A 27143-nucleotide genomic window follows, 5' to 3' on the forward strand; every position below is an offset into this window, starting at 1 on the left:
AAACCAACCAGGTAGTGTTGGTTTTGAGGCGGCAGCTTTGAGAGAGAGCAACCGGAGTCTTAGACGGGACGGGAATGACAGTCTGGCGGTTGGGAAACTGAACATTGAGCATCCCCTGATTGAATATCGGGCGGTCTCGCGGACGTCCTAAGGTAATTACTGTCAGCCCCTCGCTCATTAGAAATCGCGGTGAAATCACGAAAAATTTTCTGAACCCTTGGGTGTTTGTTTTATTCTCCGATAGGAGGCTGTGAACACTACGTAGGATCCAGTCTTCCCTCAATAATAGCCATCATTTATTGGAGGTAAATGAAAAAATTTAAAAGGTTCCCCTTATTTTATGGTTACAAACTTTAGCGTAACAATTATTGAAATGGACTGTTTCTTTTCCTTTAACTTCCAGGCATAATCCACTACTTTTCAACCTGATAGATGCTTCCATTTTTCAACAAGAAGCGGTAACTTTCACAATTAGGATCATTCATAGCCAGGCTTTTTTCAGTGATTACGCATGCAATGAACAGAAATGAATAATCCGTTTTTCCATTTATAATTAGGGTTTCGCCTACTCATTTCAAGACAACCTTTTTGGAACATGACATACTGGAATAATTAACTCTATGCAGAATCCATTTCGACTGCCAAACTTAACTGTATACTAGTGGTAAGCCGTATAGGATGTCTTCTTGGAGCCCTTTTTTGTTAATGACACTTTTAACAGAGTGAATCTATACCCTCTTCCCAAATAACACCATGTCTATATTTCATATTTGTTTCCTTTTCCACATTCAGGCTTCTTTCTAAAAATTTGTAGTTTATCTACATGAAATAGTGTGAAATATTAAAGCATCGACTTAGGGTACCAGTTACGCAGGATCTTTTCTATCCACCACAAACTAGATGATAGTGGTAAGCCCTCTGAGGGTGAACTTTTTAGAAAATGTGTGGTTATAGTAATGATGCCTATACAATTTTTTGATAATAAATAACTTCTCTCGTTTTGTAGGCTGAAAACCAAACCTACCGATAGTAAACTTTGTCAGAACCTGCTAAGACTCGAACCTTTAGAGGCCAATAGGTAAACTACAATGTGGCATTTTTCCAATTGTGCCCATATGTTTCTATTAGCCTAGATGTTTTCACAAACTAAGAAAAGGGATGACCCAACAATCTCATTTTACTGTTTATTTCTCGTTTGTATTAGCTGACATCAAATAGAGCTGTAGAAACATCCTGGTTATCTACAGTTACAAATCTCTACTCCGGACCAAGAGAATCCATCCTTTAGTTGGTCAAACCCCTCTCGCCCCCGGCGATAGGTGAGAACTAGTCTCTTGTTTAATGTTTAACTTAACAATGTGGGATTCAGACACAGATAGACAACACGGTTTTTAACTGTTTATTATGCTCCACCCTCCTTTGAATTCATAACTGGATGGGTGTGTTTCTAATTAGTTTTTTAATTGTCCCCTAGGAGGTTGCCCACCCACAACTTCTTTGTCCTGATGAAGACCCTTTCATAAGGAAAAGATTCCTACTGTTCATTTGGGTCGAAACGTAGACGACTACACAACCATCGACCAACTCCGGTCCCAATCTAGACACTCACCGCTCTAACGGAGTTAGGCCTGTTTTGCCAGTTATATTTTGGACTCTTTATGAGCCTCATGATGTGGCCTTTACTCTAAGGGACCACTTGTACATATTTTTCAGATTAAGAATAAGACTTGTCACTGAATGATTCAGATCACGTCTATCCTATCCCCGACACTTCCCTCACTTCACCCCTCCCCGTTGTGAATGTGGGCACATACATGCACAAAAACTTGTTGAATGTAATATGAGTTCTAATCCATTGAATAGGATGTATATGCGATTTTGAATTAAACTCTTTTTGCATTCAATAGCTTTGCTTTTTTGAATTAATTTAATACAATGGAATGAATTTGTAAATTTCTTTGTTCTAAGTCTGAGGACCCCTTCCTTTCATTTCTACTTCTGAATAGGCAGTTCTAAAAGACGTGGCTTGCTGCCCGCCAAGGCATACCTTCTCCAACATGTCAATGGCTGAAACAGAAGCAATGCTCTCCCTTGGAAAAGATACAGCGATAACTATAAAACCAGCAGACAAGGGGCGCCATTGTCATCCGCAATACCACGCATTACAACCAGGAATGTGAGCGATAGCTATCCAATTGGGTATACCATACGCCCATCAAAGAAGATCCCACCGGCCGTCTGACAAAAAACATCACCTTCATTGTTTTCGTGCCAGAGACCCAGGGTTGGATTAGCAAAAAAGAAGCTGTGTTTCTAGCCAACAAGAATCCAAAGACACCCTACTTCTACACACTCCCTAAGATCCACAAAGTCACCAGACCACCACCAGGGAGACCGATAGTGTCGGGTACTGGGTCAACCATAGAACTCCTGTCACAGTTTTGTGACTTCTTCCTCCAACTTCTGGTTACCAAAACCCTGTCCTTCCTTAAGGACACAACCGCACTGCTGAACCTCCTTAAGAATGTTGGTGAAGACACCCATGTGGACATTGTTGGAATCATTTTTTTTTAGCTGTGCTGTTTATGTATTGTACGACTTAAGTTAGCATTCGCTGCACCATTTTATGTTTAACCGCCGTTTTGAGCTATGATCGAAACTAATTCTCTCTGCCTCTGCTAAAAGCAGCTGTGGTAACTTTTCTGTTTCTTCAAGGTTGGGCCTTGCTGTACTAATGAATACACTGTTCTTATTAGCGCATACCATTCCCATTAGATAGAGGCCTGCCCCACCATTAGAGCGGCGGGCACAGGCAAAACGACCTTGACAGTAAGATAACGTGTGCCCATTCTCAGGATCAAAACTCATTATTCTGTACCTTCTTTGTCTAGCTGCCTCCCACTGGAAATTTCGAGTCTGGGCTTGTCTTTATTGGTTTTGGATTGTACATAATGTATCACCATGCTTGCTGAAGTCAGTCCCTCTGCAGCAATCCCAGGAGGCTGGTCAGACTGGACTCCGCTCGAGTGTACCTGAATTAATATACGTGGTTTGTATTCTGTAGTGTCTGACCAACTCTTCATTTGTGTGGAGGGCTGAGAGGTGGTCGCAAGTGACATGGGTGGCCCTAATCAGGTGACCTCCTTCAGTTGGCGCAAGAACAACTTCCTGAAGAGTTTAAGGATGTACTACCAACACTGTGGGCAACGGGTGACACAGATGTGGGTTTGTTGCAGATATCGCCTGTTTCGATACTTGTCATGGAAGGTGCTATTTTACCCCGTATTCCCCAATATAAAATACCGCAGGCAGGTGAGCAAGGTTTGATGCAAATTGTGCAGGATTTGATTGAGAAAGGAGTGGTTGAGGAGACGACTGCTAATGTTTGTAATAGCCCTATTCTTCCCATTCTCAAAAGGACACCTTCGGGTTCCTCTGATGAACATATGTGTTGGTGGTTGTTTATGTATTTAGTAAATGGGTTGAAGCTTACCCTACTGAAGAGAATACAGCCATTTCAACTGTAAGGGTACTCCTGAAGGAGTTCTTTCCTTGATTTGGCTTGACCCTTTTGATCTGGAGTGATAACGGAAGTCATTTCAATGCCAAGATTATCGACTTAGTTTGCGATGGTTTGCATATAAAACATAAGTTTCATGCTGCAAATCACCCCCAGTCGGCAGGTCTTGTTGAGAAGTACAATGGTACTCTCAAACTGAAATTGGCGAAGGTTCAGGAAACTATAGGGTTACAGGGGCCAGATGCTTCACCATTAGCTCTTTTGTCAATGAGAACAGCAGCACATTCTAGAACAGGATTGTCACCCTACGAGGTCGTGTTTGGATGCCCAGCAAATGTCTGGGGAGTCCCACGTAGGTGCTCAGAAATTGAGTACCCCTCATTGACTGACTACCTGTGCAAGTTAACTAAAAGTATGCATTCTATTAACCACCAGATTCAAGAGTCTCTTTCACCAGTACCAGAGGGGCCTGGCCACAACATCCAGCCTGGGGAATGGGTGCTGCTGCGTAATTTCCAGCAGAAAAAGAGCTTGGAGCCCCGGTGGAAGGGGCCCGAGCAAGTCCTCCTCACTACCCGGACCGCTGTGAAGGTCACCGGTTGAAAGAACTGGATTCATTCTAGCCACTGTTGCAGGATACCCCTACCCTTACCCTACGACCAGTGGGTTAGTGACGGCCTCTGGGACACTGAGACTGGGAAGGTGCCTCCGTTTGTCCCTTTTAGTGACGCAAAACTTACATGGACCCAAACGGATGCAAAAAATGATGAGGTTCTAAATGGAGCGACACCCCCAGAAATTCAAGCCCTTGAAGAGCCACTGTTTACCGACCCTCTGTGCCTGGAGTTACCAGGTATAATTTATGCCTTCGACTGAGGAATAGTGCACCAAAGGAGAAGTCAGATTAGTTAGGGGTAGGCTGTGTAAGTCAGGGTGTGCTTTGCTATAGTACCAACGGTGTTAGTTTTGGGTGAGGTGAGATTTTTGTACGGTTCTGACATTGGACAGGATAGATTGAATGTGCTCCCTGGGGAGGGTACATTATCCTGAACGACGTGGGATTTATTGAGAGCTAGGACTGAGCAAGCTCCACACCCGGTGCTCAAGAGCACCAACGTTGATGAACAATAGGAGTCTACTAGGTAGGCTCTGGCGGACACTGGGAACACTTGCCCTTGCTATCAGTTTCATTGCATTCCCTTTTCTTGTTTCAAAAGGCAACCGTTTGGTCACCCTACTGAGGAGGAGGAACAGCAATTTACATCACCGTGACTAGTGCAGGACTGGTCCACAAAGAGTAAACTAGTTTTCGTATTGATAGTTGTGATTGCATTCATAACTGTATTTGGATTAGCTTGGATCCTGGAGGAAAAGTACCCTCTACATTCCTTTGTTGGTACAACGCCCACTTCCCCTGAGTATATGTTTGTTACTTTGACCCCTCAAAAAGGGGAGCATAGAAAGATTTACACAGATAATGTATTCATACAAATGTTGCATCAAGCCCATGATGTGCCCAAAATAACAAATTGTTGGGTTTGTGGATTGCTTCCCTCAGTTACTCACACAAGCTGTAATTTGTTGTCCATGCTACTGTCATATATTGGCAGCTGAGAAGGTTGGTTTGAATTGCTTGTTATGGTACACTACCATTTCTGAACAAAGGGTATGTTACGCGTACTACATCAAAGTTCAGAAAAGTCTTGCTCTAATTATTCTCCTTACGATGTGCTCACTGGGTAACGTTCTCCGGTCAACTAAAAACTCGTAGTGAATTACACACTCACAAAACTAAACCCACACAGAACCGCATGGTGATAGTGTCTAAATTCTCCGCTATGAGTGGTCCATTCAAAAGAATTATCAACCGACACTGACCGATCCTAGGATTGGAACCTGACTTCAAGACATTGTTCTTTGAAAATCCTATTTTCGCATACAAGAGAGGCAAAAACCTAGGTACATTTTTGACAAGCTCCTCTGAGCATCCTCAACAAACCAAACCCAAAGGAATTCTTCCATGCCATAATACAATAATTGTCACAATACAATACAAGCGTCTACGATTTCTCGCCCCAGAAATGGGACAAAAATTGGTTTGAAGGTCACAGCCACATGCAACACCATGAATGTTATTTACTTATTAAAATGCCCATGTGGCAAAATATATGTGGGCAAAACCGAAAGAAAAATCAAGGTTAGAGTCAACAAATATAAAAGTAATATTAGAACAAGGAACATGAAATCAGTTGTAACTTGTTATTTCTTAGAACAGAACCACAACATCAGCCAACTGAAATGTCTGATTCTTGAAGTCCTTGATAAACAGGAGAGTAGAGACAACCATAATTATTTGTTGAAATGAGAGAATTTTTGGATTAGGCATCTAGTTGCACTGAAACCACATGGAATGACCGAAAGGATGGAATTCCAGTGTTATCTATAAACTGTACTTCCGTTAACTGATTGATTGATCTGTACCATTAGATTTCTGTTAACTAACTAATTGACTTAATAATTATAATCATTATGTTTCATTATTTATATATTGTGAGGTACTCCTTTCTCCCCTTAATCACAAGCTGCAACCGGTGGTGGTGTATAAATGATGGTTTTATTTATTTAACAATGTTCTCAGAGCTAAAGGCGCCGAGCGTCTAACAATGACCGCTCCGGTCGCCAACTGCCGCTTTTCCCCGTTCGCGCCTTTCCCCTCGCTGTCTGTGCGCATGCGTGCGCTTCCTCTCTAGTCTATGGCGTGACGCGTCATCGCGCACACGCTCATAGACTAGAGCGCATACCACATATCTCCCCCCTTTTATATAAACAACAAAACAATTATACTCATTAAGTTAAGAGTCCCAAAGCATGCGTAAGAGTCTATGGTGGGACACCTGGGAAGGTGGCTCCACACGCTAATGTCCATCCATCACAAAGTCTCTATAGCGAGAGGGCACAGTGACTGCCCTTCCGCTGCGGGTGTGTCTTACCGGCATGTTCTCTCTCTCTTCTGTCTCTCCTTGGGACCTCTCATGTCCTCTCTCATCAGCCCGCTGCTCTGCATTCACCTGTGCGCCATCTCCATCGGTAGGCCTTGCTCCCAGGCCATCCATCTCAATGTCCTCGCCTACACCTTCCCCACCGTCTCCGGTGCTGTGCCCCCCTAGGGGTCTTTCTTCCTGTGAGTCCATCCGTCTCTCGTCTTCTTCAGACTTGGGCCAAACTACTATTTTATTGACTCTGGCCATGCGGTCTTGTGACCAGACCTTGCCGTCACTGAGAAGAGCCGCTCTTCCTCGTACCTCCTGAACTCGTAGGGGCCGGCTGAACTTGCTTTCTCCTTTCTTTTGTAGGGTAGGGAGTTTAACCCTGACCCATTCCCCTTCTTCCAGCACTGTTTCCTTTGTGTTGCGTCGCTTGTCATAGTGTGCTGCGTAGATCTTCTGGGCCTTCTCCAAATTGTGCTGCACCACCGCTGGGGACCACTTGCTGGTGATGGTCTTCTCCCTCCATGCCACGTTGTCCCGGGTGAAGGGATGCCGTCCCCTCAGCACTTGGAACGGACTGTACCCCACCACAGAGGGCGTGATCCTGTAGGCCCATAGCATGCTCATTACTTCCGCTTCCCAGTCCTTTCCTTGGGATATTGCTGCCTGAATGGAGCCCATGATCACCCTATTGAACCTTTCTACCTGGCCGTTGCTTGCTGGGTGATAAACGGCCGTGTGTTTCACCTCAATTCCATTCCTTTTCATATATCGTCCCCACTTGTCTGACACAAATTGAGGGCCATTGTCACTGAGAATGGACTTGGGTATGCCCTCACGAAGGAACACTGATGTCAGGAATCGCAAAATAGTGTCCGTGTCCATTGACTCCTGTATATCCACTTCAGGCCATTTGGAATACTTGTCCATTATCACACAAATGTATTTGTTCACCCCTCTGCTGTCTAGGACAGGTCCCAGGATGTCTATAGCCACATCCTCTCAGGGGCCTTGCGGGGTGTCAAACTTCCCCAACGCAGGTCTGAGCGGGCGGAGCACTTTGTCCGCTCCTTGACACTGTCCACACTCCCACACTTGTCTCTCTATGTGGGCATCCATTCCTGGCCACCAATACATCTGCTTGACCAACGCCTTGGTTTTCACTATGCCCAAATGTCCCTCATGCATCAGCTTCAACAGCCTGGGTATCAGTGTCACTGGAGGCACAACACGTTCTCCTCTGTACAAGAAAATTCCCGAATCACTCAGCGACAATTCCTCTCTCATCTCATAGAATCGTCGCACACCCTCCTTGAGCTTCTTTTTGTCCGGCCAGCCCGACGTGAGGTGTCTCCTAACTTCCACCTTCTCCTCATCAAGCTCGTAGGCCGCCTCCCATTCCTGCGCGCTAATCGACATCTCATGATCCTCCATGCTGGCCACCATCTCTTCCCTGTCCGGGGCCTCCTCCGGCGCCTCTTCCATCGCGGCAGCCCGGCTGAGAAAATCAGCCACCTTGTTCTGCGTGCCTGGGAGATATTCTACGTCGTAGGTGTAGTCCAGAAGTTTCAACGTCATTTTGGCGATTCTTGGGGTCGCGGTGTCATGGCCCGAGGATGTTAACACCTTGATGAGTGGCTTGTGATCCGTTTGCAGTTTGAATCTCGTGCCCCATATGAACTGCCGAAACCTGTGGAGGGCCCACGTGACCGCCAGCATCTCTTTCTCGATTACGCTGTACCGTTGTTCCGTCGGGGAAAGTGCACGGGACGCGAAGCTGATCGTTTCCTTGGATCCATCTTCTCTTTCCTGCGCCAACACCGCCCCTAATCCCTTGTCGCTCGCATCTGTCGTCACTATGGTCTTTCCGGTGGGGACATACCCCTGCAGAGGGATTGCTTGGCTGATGCAGTCCTTCACTGTCTCAAATTCGGATTGAGCCTCCGTGTCCCATTCGAATTTCGCATTGTTTCTGATCAGTTGTCTCATCCTGTAGGTCCGAGTAGCAAAGTGTCTGACAAACTTGCTGTAATACTCGGCCATTCCGAGGAATGACCGCACTTCCTCCTTGGTTGCTGGGGCCTTCGCGTCCCTTATCGCCTTCACATTCTGTTCTTTCGGTGAGATGCCGTGTGTACCAATTTCATGTCCTAAGTAGGTCACTGAGTGAGTCCCAATTCTACATTTGCTCCATTCTGCTGTTAAGCCTTTTCCTTGCAACACTCCCAGGACTCGGTGCAGTTTCTTGTCGTGCTCTCCCTTGTCGGAGCCCATCACCAAAATGTCATCTTGGAAATACTGCACCCCTGAGATGTCCTTAAACAGTCTGTGCATTAGTTTCTGAAAAACGGCCGCGGCGGACGCCAAGCCAAAGGGCATTCTCCTGAATTGGTAGCAGCCAAAAGGTGTTATAAAAGACGTGTACTTCCTACTTGAAGGATGCAGTTCTATTTGGTAATATGCTGACGTGAGGTCTATTGTGGAGAAGTGTGTTATGCCTTTTGTCTTCGCCAGCATCTCCTCGATCCTCGGGAGCGGGAATCTCTCCACAATAAGGTTTTTGTTGAGCTCTCTGAGGTCCACACAGAGCCGGACCTTACCATTTGGCTTCTTGACCACCACCAAAGGCGATAGCCATTCTGCGCTGTCCACTGGCTCGATGATGCCTTGCTCTTCCAATCTCAGCAATTCCTGTTGCACCGCTTCACTCGTGGATATGGGTATGTTTCGGACCTTATGGACAACTGGTACTGCCCCCTCCTTAAGGACTATTTTATGTACAAATTTGTCCAATTTGCCGACCGTGCCCTCAAAGACTTTGGGGTATGCTGCTTTCCAGTCCTCCTCCTTCGAGAGGGGCCATTCATCTGTCAACAGTATCTGCTCCTTCCCTCCTGGATTGAGTATGATGCCCAGGTCTCCTGCATCTCTCCATCCCAACACCGATGGACCCTTCTCCGCCACATATAGGGTGCAGGTGGCCGACCTCCCTCTGAACTCAAACACGAAGTCCCGGCACCCCACCAGGGGGATGGAGTTTTCTGTGTACGATATGGGTCTGATGTCCGGCGGCATTAAGTCGGGCCCCACCACCGGTGCGAAGTCCTCTTCCCATATCGATCTTTGCACGATAGTCCAGGGGGACCCTGAATCGACGGCCACGTGTACCTTCACACCCCCAATGAGCATGTCCGTGCGAGGTTTATCTCTTCGCTTCCCTGCTACATCCAGTACCTGATCCTCTATGCACAGAACCAGATCATCATCTTCTGGGTCTTCTTCCTCACTCACGTTTACTGTGGCGGAGTCGATGCACTTGACGGTGGATTTCGACCCCTTCTTCCGGCACACCTTTTCAAAATGGCCGGTCAGTCCGCAGAATGAGCACCGGGCGCGGAACGCGGGGCAACGTCTGTCCTGCGCCGTGTGCGCTGCACTGCCGCATCTGTAGCAAGCAAATTTGTTACCAGGACTGGAGCGGGCCGCCTGTTTTCCCATTCCTCTCGTGTCTTTCCTTTGGTCTCCGTAATTGCCTTTAGGCTTGCTGGACTGTGGCGCCTCATCAATCTTGTTGATCATCTGCCTCGGTCCACCTTCCCTTTTTGCCGCGTCGGCACCTCTTTTAGACATTTCTGCCTTCTTGACCATCGCCACCACTTCCTTAAGGGACGTCTCGTCCATCGCCCATAACTTGTCCTGGACCGCTCTGCTGGTGGTATGCATCACGATTTGATCTTTGATGTATTCGTCCTGCAGGGCCCCATACCGGCATGTGATAGCTAGGCGTCGGAGTGCCGCCACATAGTCATCGATAGATTCTCCCGCCTCCTGTTTTCTTTGTTGAAAATTATAGCGGTCTATGGAGACACAAACCGCCGGGCGGTAGTGGCTGTCCAAGTCGTCCAGTGCATTCTTAAAGACATCTGTCTCCGCTGCACCTCTCTCTTTGGGTACTAGATTCTTGAACACCCTTACCCCTTCTGGGCCTAAGTTGAGGAGCAACAGTCTCTTTTTCCTTTCTGGTGTATATTCCCCTTCATTCTCATCTCCGAGGGCCTCTATGTAGTTGAGAAAATATTCTTTCCAGTCCTCCCATTTTAGTTGGGGTTCTCCTGGTCTGGGTAGGAAAGGGACGGGTGCCATCAGAGCAGAAGCTTGATTCGCCATTCTGACGTCCTCTCTAGGGTCTCCCTCCTGGGCCCTTCGTTGGGTATGCTCACCGGATGCCCCTTCACTCTCTGCCGTGTCGCCTCGGCCCCTTGGGCTACCTGGGGTATTGTCCCTCGCACTTTTCGCGGTTTGCTCGGTCTCCCCCCCGTCCTCTAGCTTGGGGGTGTCTCCCTTAGTTGCCAGGGTGCTAGCTGGGGGCCCCTGGTATGTTGGGCAGAACTGACCTGACTTTTGAGTTGGAATTTGGGTCTGTATCCTGTTGTTGCGCTGCTGCCACGCCTTTAGCTCTTCCTGAAGGTATCCTGCCTTGCTGGCTCGTGTGGGGGTTTGCAGGGGGGTCTGGTTATCTTCTCCTGCACCTGGTGGTGTTCAGATGCCAGCCTCGTCGCCACTGTGAGGTACTCCTTTCTCCCCTTAATCACAAGCTGCAACCGGTGGTGGTGTATAAATGATGGTTTTATTTATTTAACAATGTTCTCAGAGCTAAAGGCGCCGAGCGTCTAACAATGACCGCTCCGGTCGCCAACTGCCGCTTTTCCCCGTTCGCGCCTTTCCCCTCGCTGTCTGTGCGCATGCGTGCGCTTCCTCTCTAGTCTATGGCGTGACGCGTCATCGCGCACACGCTCATAGACTAGAGCGCATACCACATATATCATACTGTGGCAGTCTTTAGAGCACTTGCATTCATTTTTACAATATGTTTGACTATAACTCTGTTATATGTTTGTTACCATGCAACTAGGTGGCTGGATCTTACACTTTTCCATGTATGCACTGTTTTTTTTTTACCACACTCCAAGATGGCCGCCACTGGTGATTCTAATTCCCACATGTTTCACTGTTAGTCCTTCATCTATGTTTTTACTTTATTAACTGTCGAGCACACGAACACCGCGTTGTGCTGCAATCGACATAAGCTGCATTTTATCACGCAATACCGAATGTGTTCAATTCGCAAATGCACAGTGAGTACAGACTTTGAAACTCCAGGTGTTCATCCTTGGAACCTGCTGATGTTTATTTAATCTTATTTGTGGACTTGTTTATTTTGGCGTTTTCATCATCTGGTAAGCACAGTGATTCTCTTTTTCAGTTATTCATACAGACGTGCATACTATTTTTTACGGCACTTGACACTACTTGTTTTCAATAAAGGGCACACGATTTTCTTCACCTTCATAACCTAGTGGATAGAAGATTTTTTTTAATCATGTTATAGGCTATTTTTTATTTTCGTCACACCCACAATGAAGCATACATTATTTACACTCTGCTCTTTATTTCCATGGTAAATCACAGACTTCTATACATGACCTTTCCTTCTTGCATGGTTAGTGGACACGCCACTTAACAGATTATTTTCTGCTGTTACCTTATTGTTTTAGACACCATCCTGGATTATTTTGAATTGCACAATTCAGTTAGTCCGTCAGTCAGAAGCCTTTATTCGATTCCAGATGAATCATAAAAGTTCACTAGGAAGACATACAATCATAAAATAAGACAATATTTACAAAAAAAACATAAATAATATCTTTCGCAGACAATAAAACACCCAATTACGTACTTTTACAAGGCATATCGTTTCCTTATTGTAAAAACAATTTTTTATAAAACTAAGCACAGAGCCACAAATGAAAGCATTTGCTGAGGAATGTAAATAATTAAAACCCTCTCTATGGGATCGAAAAACAATTTTTGTTTAAAATTGGTTTAAGAAAACGCACCCTAGGGTCTTTATATAATGTGCAAAATAACATAAGGTGCATAGTATTTTGTTGGGCTGTGTTGTCACAAGGACGGGGGTAGCCTCTCACACCACCCCACCTGTTTTGGAAAAGCAACAAGAAAGTGCAGTGTGCCTAAACGAAATCTAGTCATTAAAAAACGTGCATTTCCCTGTAAGCTAAAATACAAATAAAATGTTTGCTGTTTTACAAAAGGGGGGTCAGATCTATCTGTGGACCTAGAAGATATACTCAGCTCAGATCCAAAAACTTCTTTTATGGACATTTTCATGTTTGGCGGTATACACTCAGGTTTATCATCTTCTAACCCTATTTTATAAAAAGTTTGTTTAACATAGCGTAACCAGGGTACCGCCATTGAATTGTCTAGATTCATGCAATCTTTTAAGACAGGTCGGGAGAAATTAAGTTCCTCTGAAGACCAGATTGTCCCCCATAAAAACAGGGGTGCCATGTGTATTCTATCTATAATATACCCCATGCCCACCTCCGACTGACAAAATGAGGTAGGCGATCTAGACGGGATAAATAAGAGTCTCTTCAAAAATTTGTTCTCAATTATTTGGATCTGTGTACTCTTTTGATATCCCCACACTCCTGCACCATAAGTTGCTCCTGACAGACATTTTGATTTGTATAGGGTTATCAGCTCTGCAACAGGCTTATGACCAAGTTTGGCCGCAAATCGAAACAGCCCCTCAATAACTCTTGAAGCTTGTTGCACCCGAGATACTAAAAGTTGGTCCCAATTTAGGTTAGAATTAAACACATTCCCCAGATAACTAAAGTTTTTTACCTTCTCAATAGCTATCCCATTCACTGTGTGTTTTTGTGTTTTCATTGATTTGGGCCCGCATACCATGACAAAGGATTTCTTATAATTCACCTTCAAATCTAGTGACGTCATATATTCGGTGAAAGCATCCAAACATCCCTGGAGGCTGTTGGCAGTCAAGGGCATCAGGACCGTATCGTCAGCATACGACAATAAAGGTATTTGGGCACCTGCTATTCTCGGGAAGTCCAAATGTTTGTTTAACAGAAACTGCTCCAGCCCAAAAAAAAAAACGGGGCTAGGATGCAGCCTTGCCGGACCCCTCTGTCGACACAATGGGCTTTGTCTTCTCTCCCACTGGGCCATACCGGATGACTACAGAAGTGGAAGCATGTAGTCTGCGGAGGAGGGTGACAAGTGGTTCGTCAAAGCCCATATCTTCCATCAGTGCCCACAACTTGCTCCTGCACACCGTGTCGAAGGCACTGGACAAGTCCATGAAAGCCAGGTGGATCGACGCTCCCCTAGCCTTCCTGTACTTGCCCATGATCATCGACTAGTTGAGGCACTGTTCAACAGTTCCCATTCCTTTCCTAAACCCATATTGAGTATGTGTTATTAGTTCAGCATTATGAGCCCATAACTCCAAGCGTGCCAGAATCACCCTCCCCATCACCTTACATGTGGCATCTATAAGGGAAATTGGCCTGTAACAGGTTGGATCGTTTCTATTTCCCTTTTTAGGTCGAGTTATACTCGAACCTATTACTACTGAACCAGTCTCTTAAACCGGCCGGATTTCGAACAGTGCATGTTAATTGTTCATCCGTGACTTCTCGAGCGCGTGCTTGGCCCGTTCCCTCCCACTCACTGGCATCCCATCCCCCCACCAGGCTCACGCTTCTCCAGCACGCCGAGAGTTTCACTTCAAAGGGATCCGCTCTCCCGCCCCCTGCTTCACACTTCAAAGGAATGCGCACCCCGCTCCCGCAATGCCAAGAGCATTTCCCGCCCGCTTTTCACCTTTAGTTTCAGAGCTTTTAAATGCATCGCCAAGAAAACGCCACCGGCCGCATTACAGAAACGTTATACTGCGGCAGAAATTAAGGAAAACTCTACTTGTACCATTTTTGCTGCTTGCGTAATTAGAATTGAGCAAAATATATTTGCACCATAAACTTATCAAACCAATTCACACGATTTTTGCCCTGTTTTCATACAACCACGTGGCGAAAATGCCATTCCCAACTTTTCAAATGTGCTAGACAGGTTTTTGTTTGAGACAAAATCATTTAGAAGACGTCACTTGCAGCACCTGCTAGAGCTGGCTTTGTGTTTATTGTACCTGCTCTCCAATCCTTCAGTGCTTGTTTCTGTGTGAATCATAGAGCCAGCTGCGCAATGCTTATGGGATACACAATACTCCAGGATAGCTATAATCATTTTTTCATGCGGGAGGGAGCTTGTCCATCAGACGTTTTGGACACATCTATAATTACTTTGTCATAATTAACACCAAATAAGTAGGTATGAGCATGCACAGAGCTATTCTGACACTGTTCCACACTACCTTCTGCTTAAGTACTGTGATGCCAGCACTCCATGTTTAGAGCACCACTCAGCACCACCACAGCACCACTCAGCACCACCACAGCACCAGTTAGCATCACTACAACATCACTCAGCACCACCACAGCATCACTCAGCACCACTCAGCACCACCACAGCACCACTCAACACCACCACAGCACCACAGCACCACTCAACACCACCACAGCACCACTCAGCACCACCACAGCACCACCACATTATCACTCAGTACCACTCAGCACCACAACAGCACCACTCAGCATCACCACAGCACCACTCAGCACCACCACAGCACCACTCAGCACCACAACAGCACCACTCAGCACCACTCAGCACCACCACAGCATCACTCAGCACCACCACAGCACCACTCAGCACCACCACAGCATCACTCAGCACCACCACAGCACCACTCAAAACCACCACAGCACCACTCAGCACCACCGCAGCACCACTCTGCACCACCGCAGCAGCACTCAGCACCACCACAGCACCACCACAGCATCACTCAGCACCACCACAGCACCACTCAGCACCACCACAGCATCACTCAGCACCACCATGTTATCACTCAGCACCACTCATCACCACCACAGCATCACTCAGCACCACTCAGCACCACCACAGCACCACTCAGAAGCACCACTCAGCACCACCACAGCACCACTCAGCACCACCACAGCATCACTCAGCATCACCACAGCACCACTCAGCACCACCACAGCATCACTCAGCACCACCACAGCATCACTCAGCACCACCACAGCACCACCCAGCACCACCACAGCACCACTCAGCACCACTCAGCACCACCGCAGCACCACTCAGCACCACCGCAGCACCACTCAGCACCACCACAGCAGCACTCAGCACCACCACAGCACCACTCAGCACCACCACAGCATCACTCAGCACCACTCAGCACCACCACAGCATCATTCAGCACCACCACAGCACCACTCAGCACCGCCACTCAGCACCACCACAGCACCACTCAGCACCACCACAGCACCACTCAGCACCACTCAGCACCACCACAGCACCACTCAACACCACCACAGCACCACTCAGCACCACCACAGCACCACTCAGCACCACCACGTTATCACTCAGCACCACCACAGCATCACTCAGCACCACCACAGCATCACTCAGCACCACCACAGCATCACTCAGCACCACCACAGCACCACTCAGCACCACCACAGCATCATTCAGCACCACCACAGCACCACTCAGCACCACCACACCGCCACTCAGCACCACCACAGCACCACTCAGCACCACCACACCGCCACTCAGCACCACCACAGCACCACTCAGCACCACCACAGCACCACTCAGCACCACTCAGCACCACCACAGCACCACTCAACACCACCACAGCACCACTCAACACCACCACAGCACCACTCAGCACCACCACAGCACCACTCAGCACCACCACGTTATCACTCAGCACCACCACAGCATCACTCAGCACCACCACAGCATCACTCAGCACCACCACAGCATCACTCAGCACCACCACAGCACTGTGGGATGCCTGGCTTTCACCTTGCGGATACCCTGCCGGGGTTATCTCACAGGGGAATACCAGGACGGGTTCCCTAAGCAAGCGCTTAGAAACCGCTCGGTGATTTGCGCTATATAAATTCCTGTACATTTACATTTACTGACCAGCACCACCACAGCACCACTCAGCACCACTCAGCACCACCACAGCATCACTCAGCACCACCACAGCATCACTCAGCACCACCACAGCACCACTCAGCACCACCTCAGCATTACCACAGCATCACCACAGCATCACTCAGCACCACCACAGCACCACTCAGCACCACCACAGCATCACTCAGCATCACCACAGCATCACTCAGCACCACTACAGCACCACTCAGCCCCACTCAGCACCACCACAGCATCACTCAGCATCACCACATCATCACTCAGCACCACCACAGCACCACTCAGCACCACTCAGCACCACCACAGCATCACTCAGCACCACCTCAGCACCACCTCAGCACCACCACAGCATCACTCAGCACCACCACAGCACCACTCAGCACCACCACAGCACCACTCAGCACCACCACAGCACCACTCAGCACCACCACAGCACCACTCAGCACCACCACAGCACCACCCCAGCATCACTCAGCACCACCCCAGCATCACTCAGCACCACCCCAGCATCACTCAGCACCACCCCAGCATCACTCAGCACCACCCCAGCATCACTCAGCACCACCACAGCAGCACTCAGCACCACCACAGCAGCACTCAGCACCACCACAGCAGCACTCAGCACCACCACAGCAGCACTCAGCACCACCACAGCATCACTCAGCACCACCACAGCATCACTCAGCACCACCACTCACCACCACTTAGCACCAACACAGCACCACTCAGCATCACTCAGCACCACCACATTATCACTCAGCACCACCACAGCACCACTCAACACCACCACAGCACCACTCAACACCACCACAGCACCACTCAGCACCACCACAGCACCACTCAGCACCACCACAGCACCACTCAGCACCACCACAGCACCACTCAGCACCCCCACAGCATCTCTCAGCACCACCACAGCATCTCTCAGCACCACCACAGCATCACTCAGCACCACCACTCAGCACCACCACAGCACCACTCAGCACCACCACAGCACCACTCAGCACCACCACAGCATCACTCAGCACCACCCACTCAGCACCACCACAGCACCACTCAGCACCACCACAGCACCACTCAGCACCACCACAGCAGCACTCGGCACCACCACAGCAGCACTCAGCACTACCACAGCAGCACTCAGCACCACCACAGCAGCACTCAGCACCACCACAGCACCACTCAGCACCACCACAGCATCACTCAGCACCACCACAGCATCACTCAGCACCACCACAGCATCACTCATCACCACCACTCAGCACCAACACAGCACCACTCAGCACCACCACAGCACCACTCAGCATCACTCAGCACCACCACATTATCACTCAGCACCACCACAGCACCACTCAGCACCACCACAGCACCACTCAACAGCACCACTCAGCACCACCACAGCACCACTCAGCACCACTCAGCACCACTCAGCACCACCACAGCATCACTCAGCACCACCTCAGCACCACCACAGCATCACTCAGCACCACCACAGCACCACTCAGCACCACCACAGCACCACTCAGCACCACCACAGCACCACCACAGCACCACCCCAGCATCACTCAGCACCACCCCAGCATCACTCAGCACCACCCCAGCAGCACTCAGCACCACCACAGCAGCACTCAGCACCACCACAGCAGCACTCAGCACCACCACAGCAGCACTCAGCACCACCACAGCATCACTCAGCACCACCACAGCATCACTCAGCACCACCACTCACCACCACTTAGCACCAACACAGCACCACTCAGCATCACTCAGCACCACCACATTATCACTCAGCACCACCACAGCACCACTCAACACCACCACAGCACCACTCAACACCACCACAGCACCACTCAGCACCACCACAGCACCACTCAGCACCACCACAGCACCACTCAGCACCACCACAGCATCACTCAGCACCACCACTCACCACCACTTAGCACCAACACAGCACCACTCAGCATCACTCAGCACCACCACATTATCACTCAGCACCACCACAGCACCACTCAACACCACCACAGCACCACTCAACACCACCACAGCACCACTCAGCACCACCACAGCACCACTCAGCACCACCACAGCACCACCACAGCACCACTCAGCACCCCCACAGCATCTCTCAGCACCACCACAGCATCCCTCAGCACCACCACAGCATCCCTCAGCACCACCACAGCATCACTCAGCACCACCACAGCATCACTCAGCACCACCACTCAGCACCAACACAGCACCACTCAGCACCACCACAGCACCACTTAGCATCACTCAGCACCACCACATTATCACTCAGCACCACCACAGCACCACTCACCGCCACAGCACCACTCACTGCCACAGCACCACTCACCGCCACAGCACCACTCACCACCACAGCACCACCACAGCACCACTCAGCACCACCTCAGCACCACCACAGCACCACCCAGCACCACCACAGCATCACTCAGCACCACCCACTCAGCACCACCACAGCACCACTCAGCACCACCACAGCACCACTCAGCACCACCACAGCAGCACTCGGCACCACCACAGCAGCACTCGGCACCACCACAGCAGCACTCAGCACCACCACAGCAGCACTCAGCACCACCACAGCAGCACTCAGCACCACCACAGCACCACTCAGCACCACCACAGCATCACTCAGCACCACCACAGCATCACTCAGCACCACCACAGCATCACTCATCACCACCACTCAGCACCAACACAGCACCACTCAGCAGCACCACTCAGCATCACTCAGCACCACCACATTATCACTCAGCACCACCACAGCACCACTCAGCACCACCACAGCACCACTCAACAGCACCACTCAGCACCACCACAGCACCACTCAGCACCACCACAGCACCACTCAGCACCCCCACAGCACCTCTCAGCACCCCCACAGCACCTCTCAGCACCCCCACAGCATCACTCAGCACCACCACAGCATCACTCAGCATCACCACAGCATCACTCAGCACCACCACAGCATCACTCAGCACCACCACAGCATCACTCAGCAACACCACAGCATCACTCAGCACCACCACTCAGCACCACCACAGCACCACTCAGCACCACCACAGCACCACTCAGCACCACCACAGCACCACTCAGCACCACCACAGCACCACCACAGCACCACTCAACACCAGCACAGCACCACTCAACACCACCACAGCACCACTCAGCACCACCACGTTATCACTCAGCACCACAACAGCACCACTCATCACCACCACAGCACCACTCAGCACCACCACAGCATCACTCAGCACCACCACAGCACCACTCAGAACATCACTCAGCACCACCACAGCACCACTCAGAACCACCACAGCACCACTCAGCACCACCACAGCATCACTCAGCATCACCACAGCATCACTCAGCACCACCACAGCACCACCACAGCACCACTCAGCACCACTCAGCACCACCACAGCATCACTCAGCATCACCACAGCATCACTCAGCACCACCACAGCACCACTCAGCACCACTCAGCACCACCACAGCATCACTCAGCACCACCACAGCATCACCACAGCATCACTCAGCATCACCACAGCATCACTCAGCACCACCACAGCACCACTCAGCACCACCACAGCATCACTCAGCACCACTCAGCACCACCTCAGCACCACTCAGCACCACCTCAGCACCACCACAGCATCACTCAGCACCACCACAGCTCCACTCAGCACCACCACAGCACCACTCAGCACCACTCAGCACCACCACAGCACCACTCAGCACCACCACAGCACCACCCCAGCATCACTCAGCACCACCACAGCAGCACTCAGCACCACCACAGCAGCACTCAGCACCACCACAGCAGCACTCAGCACCACCACAGCAGCACTCAGCACCACCACAGCAGCACTCAGCATCACCACAGCAGCACTCAGCACCACCACAGCAGCACTCAGCACCACCACAGCATCACTCAGCATCACTCAGCACCACCACATTATCACTCAGCACCACCACAGCACCACTCAACACCACCACAGCACCACTCAACACCACCACAGCACCACTCAGCACCACCACAGCACCACTCAGCACCACCACAGCACCACTCAGCACCCCCACAGCATCTCTCAGCACCACCACAGCATCACTCAGCACCACCACAGCATCACTCAGCACCACCACAGCATCACTCAGCACCACCACAGCATCACTCAGCACCACCACTCAGCACCAACACAGCACCACTCAGCACCACCACAGCACCACTTAGCATCACTCAGCACCACAACATTATCACTCAGCACCACCACAGCACCACTCACCGCCACAGCACCACTCACCGCCACAGCACCACTCACCGCCACAGCACCACCACATTATCACTCAGCACCACCACAGCACCACTCAGCACCACCACAGCACCACTCAACAGCACCACCACAGCACCACTCAACAGCACCACTCAGCACCACCACAGCACCACTCAGCACCACCACAGCACCACTCAGCACCCCCAGCAACTCTCAGCACCCCCACAGCACCTCTCAGCACCCCCACAGCATCACTCAGCACCACCACAGCATCACTCAGCACCACCACAGCATCACTCAGCACCACCACAGCATCACTCAGCACCACCACTCAGCACCACCACAGCACCACTCAGCACCACCACAGCACCACTCAGCATCACTCAGCACCACCACATTATCACTCAGCACCACCACAGCACCACTCACCACCACAGCACCACTCACCACCACAGCACCACTCACCACCACAGCACCATTCAACAGCACCACTCAGCACCACCACAGCACCACTCAGCACCACCACATTATCACTCAGCACCACCACAGCATCACTCAGCACCACCACAGCATCACTCAGCACCACCACAGCATCACTCAGCACCACCACACCACCACTCAGCACCACCACAGCACCACTCAGCACCACCACAGCACCACTCAGCACCACCACAGCACCACTCAGCACCACCACAGCACCACTCAGCACCACCACAGCACCACTCAACACCACCACAGCACCACTCAACACCACCACAGCACCACCACAGCACCACCACGTTATCACTCAGCACCACAACAGCACCACTCATCACCACCACAGCACCACTCAGCACCACCACAGCATCACTCAGCACCACCACAGCACCACTCAGAACATCACTCAGCACCACCACAGCACCACTCAGAACCACCACAGCACCACTCAGCACCACCACAGCACCACTCAGCATCACTCAGCATCACCACAGCACCACTCAGCACCACCACAGCATCACTCAGCACCACCACAGCATCACTCAGCACCACCACAGCATCACTCAGCACCACCACAGCATCACTCAGCACCACCACAGCACCACTCAGCACCACCGCAGCACCACTCAGCTGCAGTGTAGGAGTATGTACTTGCCCCAAGTCAGAAGGGTTGTGGGCGGTGAGGATGTAGATCAGACAGATACCAACCTGGCAACAGTTTGACGATCCTGCAAGGGATCTTTTACCCTTCTGGAGCCCCATGGCTAATAGTCTTCAGGTTTGTCGGTTAACAAGGAGGGGTATTTAATACAACAGCTGGGATATTGACAAAATCACTGCTGAGCTCTAGGCTACGAGATTAGTTAACTTACAGAACAGGATGGTCTTAGACGTCCTCCTTGCTGATCAGGGAGAGGCCTGTCACATCATTGGCTGCAGCTGTTGCATTTACATACCTGACCACACCCTCAGTGTGTATACAGCTTTACAAAAATCGCATAGACTTTCGTCAGACATACACCAAGAGAAATGTACTTTGACACTATCGAGATGGTCCTGGAGTAAGCTAACAAAATGGGGTTGGAAGATCCTTATCTTTTTGGTTGTGGTTGCCAGTATCATTTTTACATGTTGCCTTTGCATATACTGCCTTCCGGCTTGTTGCACCTATTGTGCAAGTGCTCTCAAACCTAAACAAAAATATGCATTCATGATACTAATGCCACAATCATGTTGCAGAAACACATTGATGAAATCATGCAGATCGACGAGAGTATCTTTGAATACGGATTATGTGTGCATCCGCTTATAGTGATGGTTCTTATTCTTGCCATATGGTATTAGTGTCTAGATAGTATCATAAAATAGTTAGCAAAGGCTAAAAGGAGGGTATGTTGAAATTAAAATGTTTTAGCTGTATTGTACAACTTAGGTTAGCATTTGCTCCACCATTTTATGCTTAACCGCCATTTTGAGTCATGATCTTAACCTTGATCCTTGATCACTTTTACTGTTGATCTTTTTCATCTTGTTAAGAGCTTTTCTGTATACCAGACATAGTTGTAACTCTTGCCCAGGCCCTGAGGAAAGTGACCAAAGGTGCTCAAGTGAAAATTGTGAGTGTGGACATCTCACAAAAAGTGTAGGACTGGCATCACACACCACCTGGTGTCATGCGTCATCATCTGCAGTCCTCGCCCTCTAAAAACTCGGCTTGATAGAGTGCTGGCATTCACCTGACAACAGGGATGCACTTCTAAACTAAGTGGGGGCCCGTGAAAAGTGAATTAATTTTAAAAACCATTACAGTTGCTAGATTCAATTTTGAATAGGGTAGCTGTATGATACTAAAACCGTGCATGGTGCTGAAGCATGACACCAGGTGGTGTGTGAGGCCAGTCCTACAGTTTTTGTGAGATGTCCACACTCACAATTTCCCCTTGAGCACCTTTGGTCACTTTCCTCTGGGAGCGGCCCCATTTGTGTTTGACAATTTGTGTTGGAGGTTGGCCTGCTCCTAGCACCCTGTGCCTCTAGTTCCCTCCTCCAGTTAATCCCTGGGGTTAGTGTGGTTACACACTCTTGCCCAGGCACCATTTCCTGTTGGAGTTCTTATTGTCTTTGCCAAGGAATATTATGTTTATCTTTCTCAGGTTGGCCTATAATAATTTATTGTTCTAGATTTCAAGTGAATTTAAAGCCCTTTGCAGGCCTATCGGATCCAGGATCGATGATCTACAGAATGTGGTATTTAAATATGTTGATTGTCAAATTTTGGGGTGAATACTCCTACCTTAATTAATACCAATGTCAACTTTATGGAGGCAGAATAGACAGCAGCCTTGCTTTCAACATCTGTTAGTAGGCCCATGGTTAGAAAACTGCTTTATCTATTTCTCAATATTTCAATACCCCTCACTTTGCAATTTTTTAAAGGGTTACACTCCAACATGATTACATTACTATGGGCCGGTCGGCAACCGCCCATCGCCTATGAAACCTTGATGCTGCCTTTGGTGTGTGGCGGAATGGGGGTCCAAATCTTACACTGTATGCGCACTGCGCTCAGGCTACTTTCCTCCACTTTTGGCTGTACCCAACGACCTTCCAACCACATGCTGCGGTCAAAGCAGACCTCGCCTCCCCCTGGCCACTTCAGAAGGCACTGTTTCTGTCACACACGGCTCCTAGATGTGAAATTAACACTGTTGACTGTGTGCGCTGGGTGTGGGAGGGCATTTGTAGGCATGATCCCTCTTTCCCTCCACTGCAGACTAGCGGGATGGTGCACTGGGCTGCTTCACTTGATATACGCACTAATGCCGACCTGTACCCTAATCAGCAGTTCATGTCTCTTCCCCAGGCACCACCACGCCATTTACACCGTTCAATAGCCTGCTATATTATCAAATCCAAGCGACCTGCAGAAGCATCAACGATACATTTCCAGATTCCCCATTGCCAAAAGCAGCACTCTAATATATCCACACCACTCCCTCTCCTCGCAAGTTTGTCACCAGGCTGCATGCACTTACACTTGTGGCCTCCCCGACGGACACTAAGCGCTTCTCATTTGGCGGTGGACCTAGCGTTAGGACCATCACCAGAACATTGGCAATACTGCTGCAAACAGACCGAAAGGCTCTCCCCCAATTATCGACTTTGCCTGATACATTTTAAATTTCTCCATTAACTGTATCGCACCAGAATAGCACTTCACAAAATCGGCCTGGTTGCGGATGCGAGATGATCGTGGTGCATGGCCCCGGATGCAACATTCACACATTTGGCATGGACATGCTTGCAGATTGCCAATTACTGGCTTGAAGTGTGTGAAATTATTAGTACTAACACATCTGAAACCATCATACCAGACCCCCCATGTGCCTACTGGGATATGTTAGGAAGTCCTGGATGCCAGTCGCAGACTGGTCCCAATGCTACTGGTGCTGGCCAGACACAGGGTGGCGATCCATTCTGGCCGCAGGCCGGCGCCACTGGCAAAAACCTGGCTAGCGGACACAGCACACTGCCAGACAACCCTGAGCGAATACTGGAATCTGATGCCCCTCACTAGTAGGCCGCATGACATCTGGGCCCCCCGGTAACATACCTCCACCACTCAGATGACACCAACGAGCACCCAAACACCCATGGGACAGAACCCCAGTCCCTGTGACCCTGTTCTCCTGCACAACCCTCCAAAGCACCAGACTAGTGAGTCTAGGACTGCAGGATTCTATGAATCTTGTTTATGTATGCCTTGTGATTGTCCACATGCCTGGTAAATTGATAAGTTGCCACATATTTCTCTTCCCCCAATGCCATATATGTGCTGTATCATGTCAAATGTCAAAACTTTTCATTGAATATCTACACTGTAACGTGCTTTATTTTCAATAAAGTTTTTTAAAAAATGATGACCCAAATGGTGTTGAGTAAGGAAATTATTTCTCTGAGAAACTGTGTGTGAATTCCTCAATCTTTCAAATTATCCATAAAATCCTTCTATCTACAACCCAAAAACGCTGCAATATAGTAAATAAAACCTGCATATAACAGTGTGCATTGCTTGTCAATACAGTGATGGGAAAAAAGGATACGTACTATGGTATTATCTTCATTGCAGCAATTTTGTAAAAACCAGTTTAGATGGAAAGAGATATTCTGTTTCTCCTCATCACAGTTTTTCAAGATCAGTGAGCAGCTTGAATTCAATCCATCAACACTACTGAATAAATGTGGATAAACATATCTTTGCTATCTGGGTAGTTCAGGGTGGATTCCTACCACTGATGACATTAATCAGGGACTAAAAACCTTTTGATCATATTTAATATGAAAAACGTTGGTATTTTTAATATTTGCCTAATAAGCAACATATGGGATTTCACATTACATTTTGCAAGAATATGGAAGTGGTCAATCTTGTTAATCTGAACCACAATAAATTGAGAACAGAAATAATATAGTGAACATGAACTCAATATATAATCTTGTATGGTCCATTTACAAGGGTGAACAATTAAATGAGGGGCTGCATTTAAAGGAAAGAGATGTGAAAGGTATGAAAGAGACCTACACTTTCAGGGCCCTCCTTTTGTCTTTGAATTTTCAATGGGGAATCCCCCATTTAATCATAAGTAGTAGCCCGATTGTCAGCATTATAAATGATCCCTTATTTTCAAATGCATCTAAACTAAAACCCTGCTCTAATCACTGTCTTCAATCTGTCAATATTACTAAAAACAAAAATTGAAATAAAATGTTGTGGCCGCTTCCATGCATAGTTAGCTTGACAATTCTTGTAACAAATGTGAGACCTTTTTCATAATTTTCAACATTTACACAAAACTGCTCTGAAGTCAATTCAAAATTGTGTTATTGTGTAATAGTAGTATAAATAGCTGTAGATATGAAAATTGAAAAACTGCTTGGTGAGGGACCACATTTACATGTCTTTGTAGATGGGTAGTTAATTTTATGATAGCTCTTTACGGCCTGAGATTTTTGCCACAAGTCTAATGCAAGCATAAAATATACCAGTTTGATAAGAAGGAAACTGCAGTTGGTTGTGGAGAAAATCTCCTTAGGGCTGATGCGTTGCAGGAGATTAAGGAATATGATAGTTGACTAGGTACATCTAATAACTGATACACGTTAGTAGGGGTGTTGTTTGAGCTGATCCCCAAAAATGTTCAGGAGCTACAGTCGACTGTTATCAAAGCCTATGGAAATTAGTATTGAATATCTGTGGTATGGGAAAAGGTTTGAGTCTCCTATTGTTGTAATCGATGCTGCAGGGGGCAAAATTAAAGAACTTGGTCTGTGTACAATATTCATAAGACATTATGGATACTTTTCCACATTCTTTATATAGCACATCTCTGCCATAATTATGACCATTTGTCTTTAATGATAACTGTTTCTTATTATGTTTGCACTGGCATAATAATGTTACATACTGCTTATGTCAGGCATCCTTAAACTAATTGTTGTATAATGGCAGCTTTAATTGCCACATTGTTAGTAATCATGGTATACTTGTGGCCATATGTCACATCATTCTGGCTGTTCTTGAAATAATAACGGCTATGATTGACATGTTGTGGAGGTCCTTAGTATTATGGTAGGCATCTATTGATCAGTTGTGTCCCTGACAAAATGGTGGGCTTCCTTACATAAAGTAGGCATCTTTAGCAATATGGTAGGCAAATCAGGCATGTGATAATGAAACCTAGTCAGGCGGAGCATAATATTTCAATGAGATGCATTTCAATTAGGGGAATCACAGGCTGGCATATAGGGGTAATGCTTGAAAAAGGTTTTTGAAGCAAAAATGGAGTTTCCTTTTGAGACAAAACAAGATTCACTTTGAGTGTGTTT

General features: G+C 48.4%; 1 protein-coding gene across 4 annotated transcripts in view; it reads right to left on the bottom strand.

Moving 5' to 3' along the window:
• TCTN3 (tectonic family member 3) overlaps positions 1–27143 on the bottom strand; it is a 947116-nt gene that overhangs the window by 76842 nt on the left and 843131 nt on the right. For 2 of the 4 annotated variants that reach the window (XR_013598565.1, XM_078652315.1), the window contains exon 14: positions 11999–12152. Coding sequence is in view for 2 of the 4 variants with exons in the window: in XM_078652315.1 (XP_078508441.1) it covers positions 12150–12152 (3 nt within the window). In the remaining 2 variants the exon portion in view is untranslated. Of the gene's footprint in view, positions 1–11998; positions 12153–27143 lie in introns of those variants that run through there. The other 2 variants (XR_013598563.1, XM_078652318.1) reach the window with 2 other exon arrangements.

Source organism: Lissotriton helveticus, chromosome 7, assembly GCF_964261635.1.
Source record: "Lissotriton helveticus chromosome 7, aLisHel1.1, whole genome shotgun sequence".
Classification (NCBI taxonomy): Eukaryota; Metazoa; Chordata; class Amphibia; order Caudata; family Salamandridae; genus Lissotriton; species Lissotriton helveticus.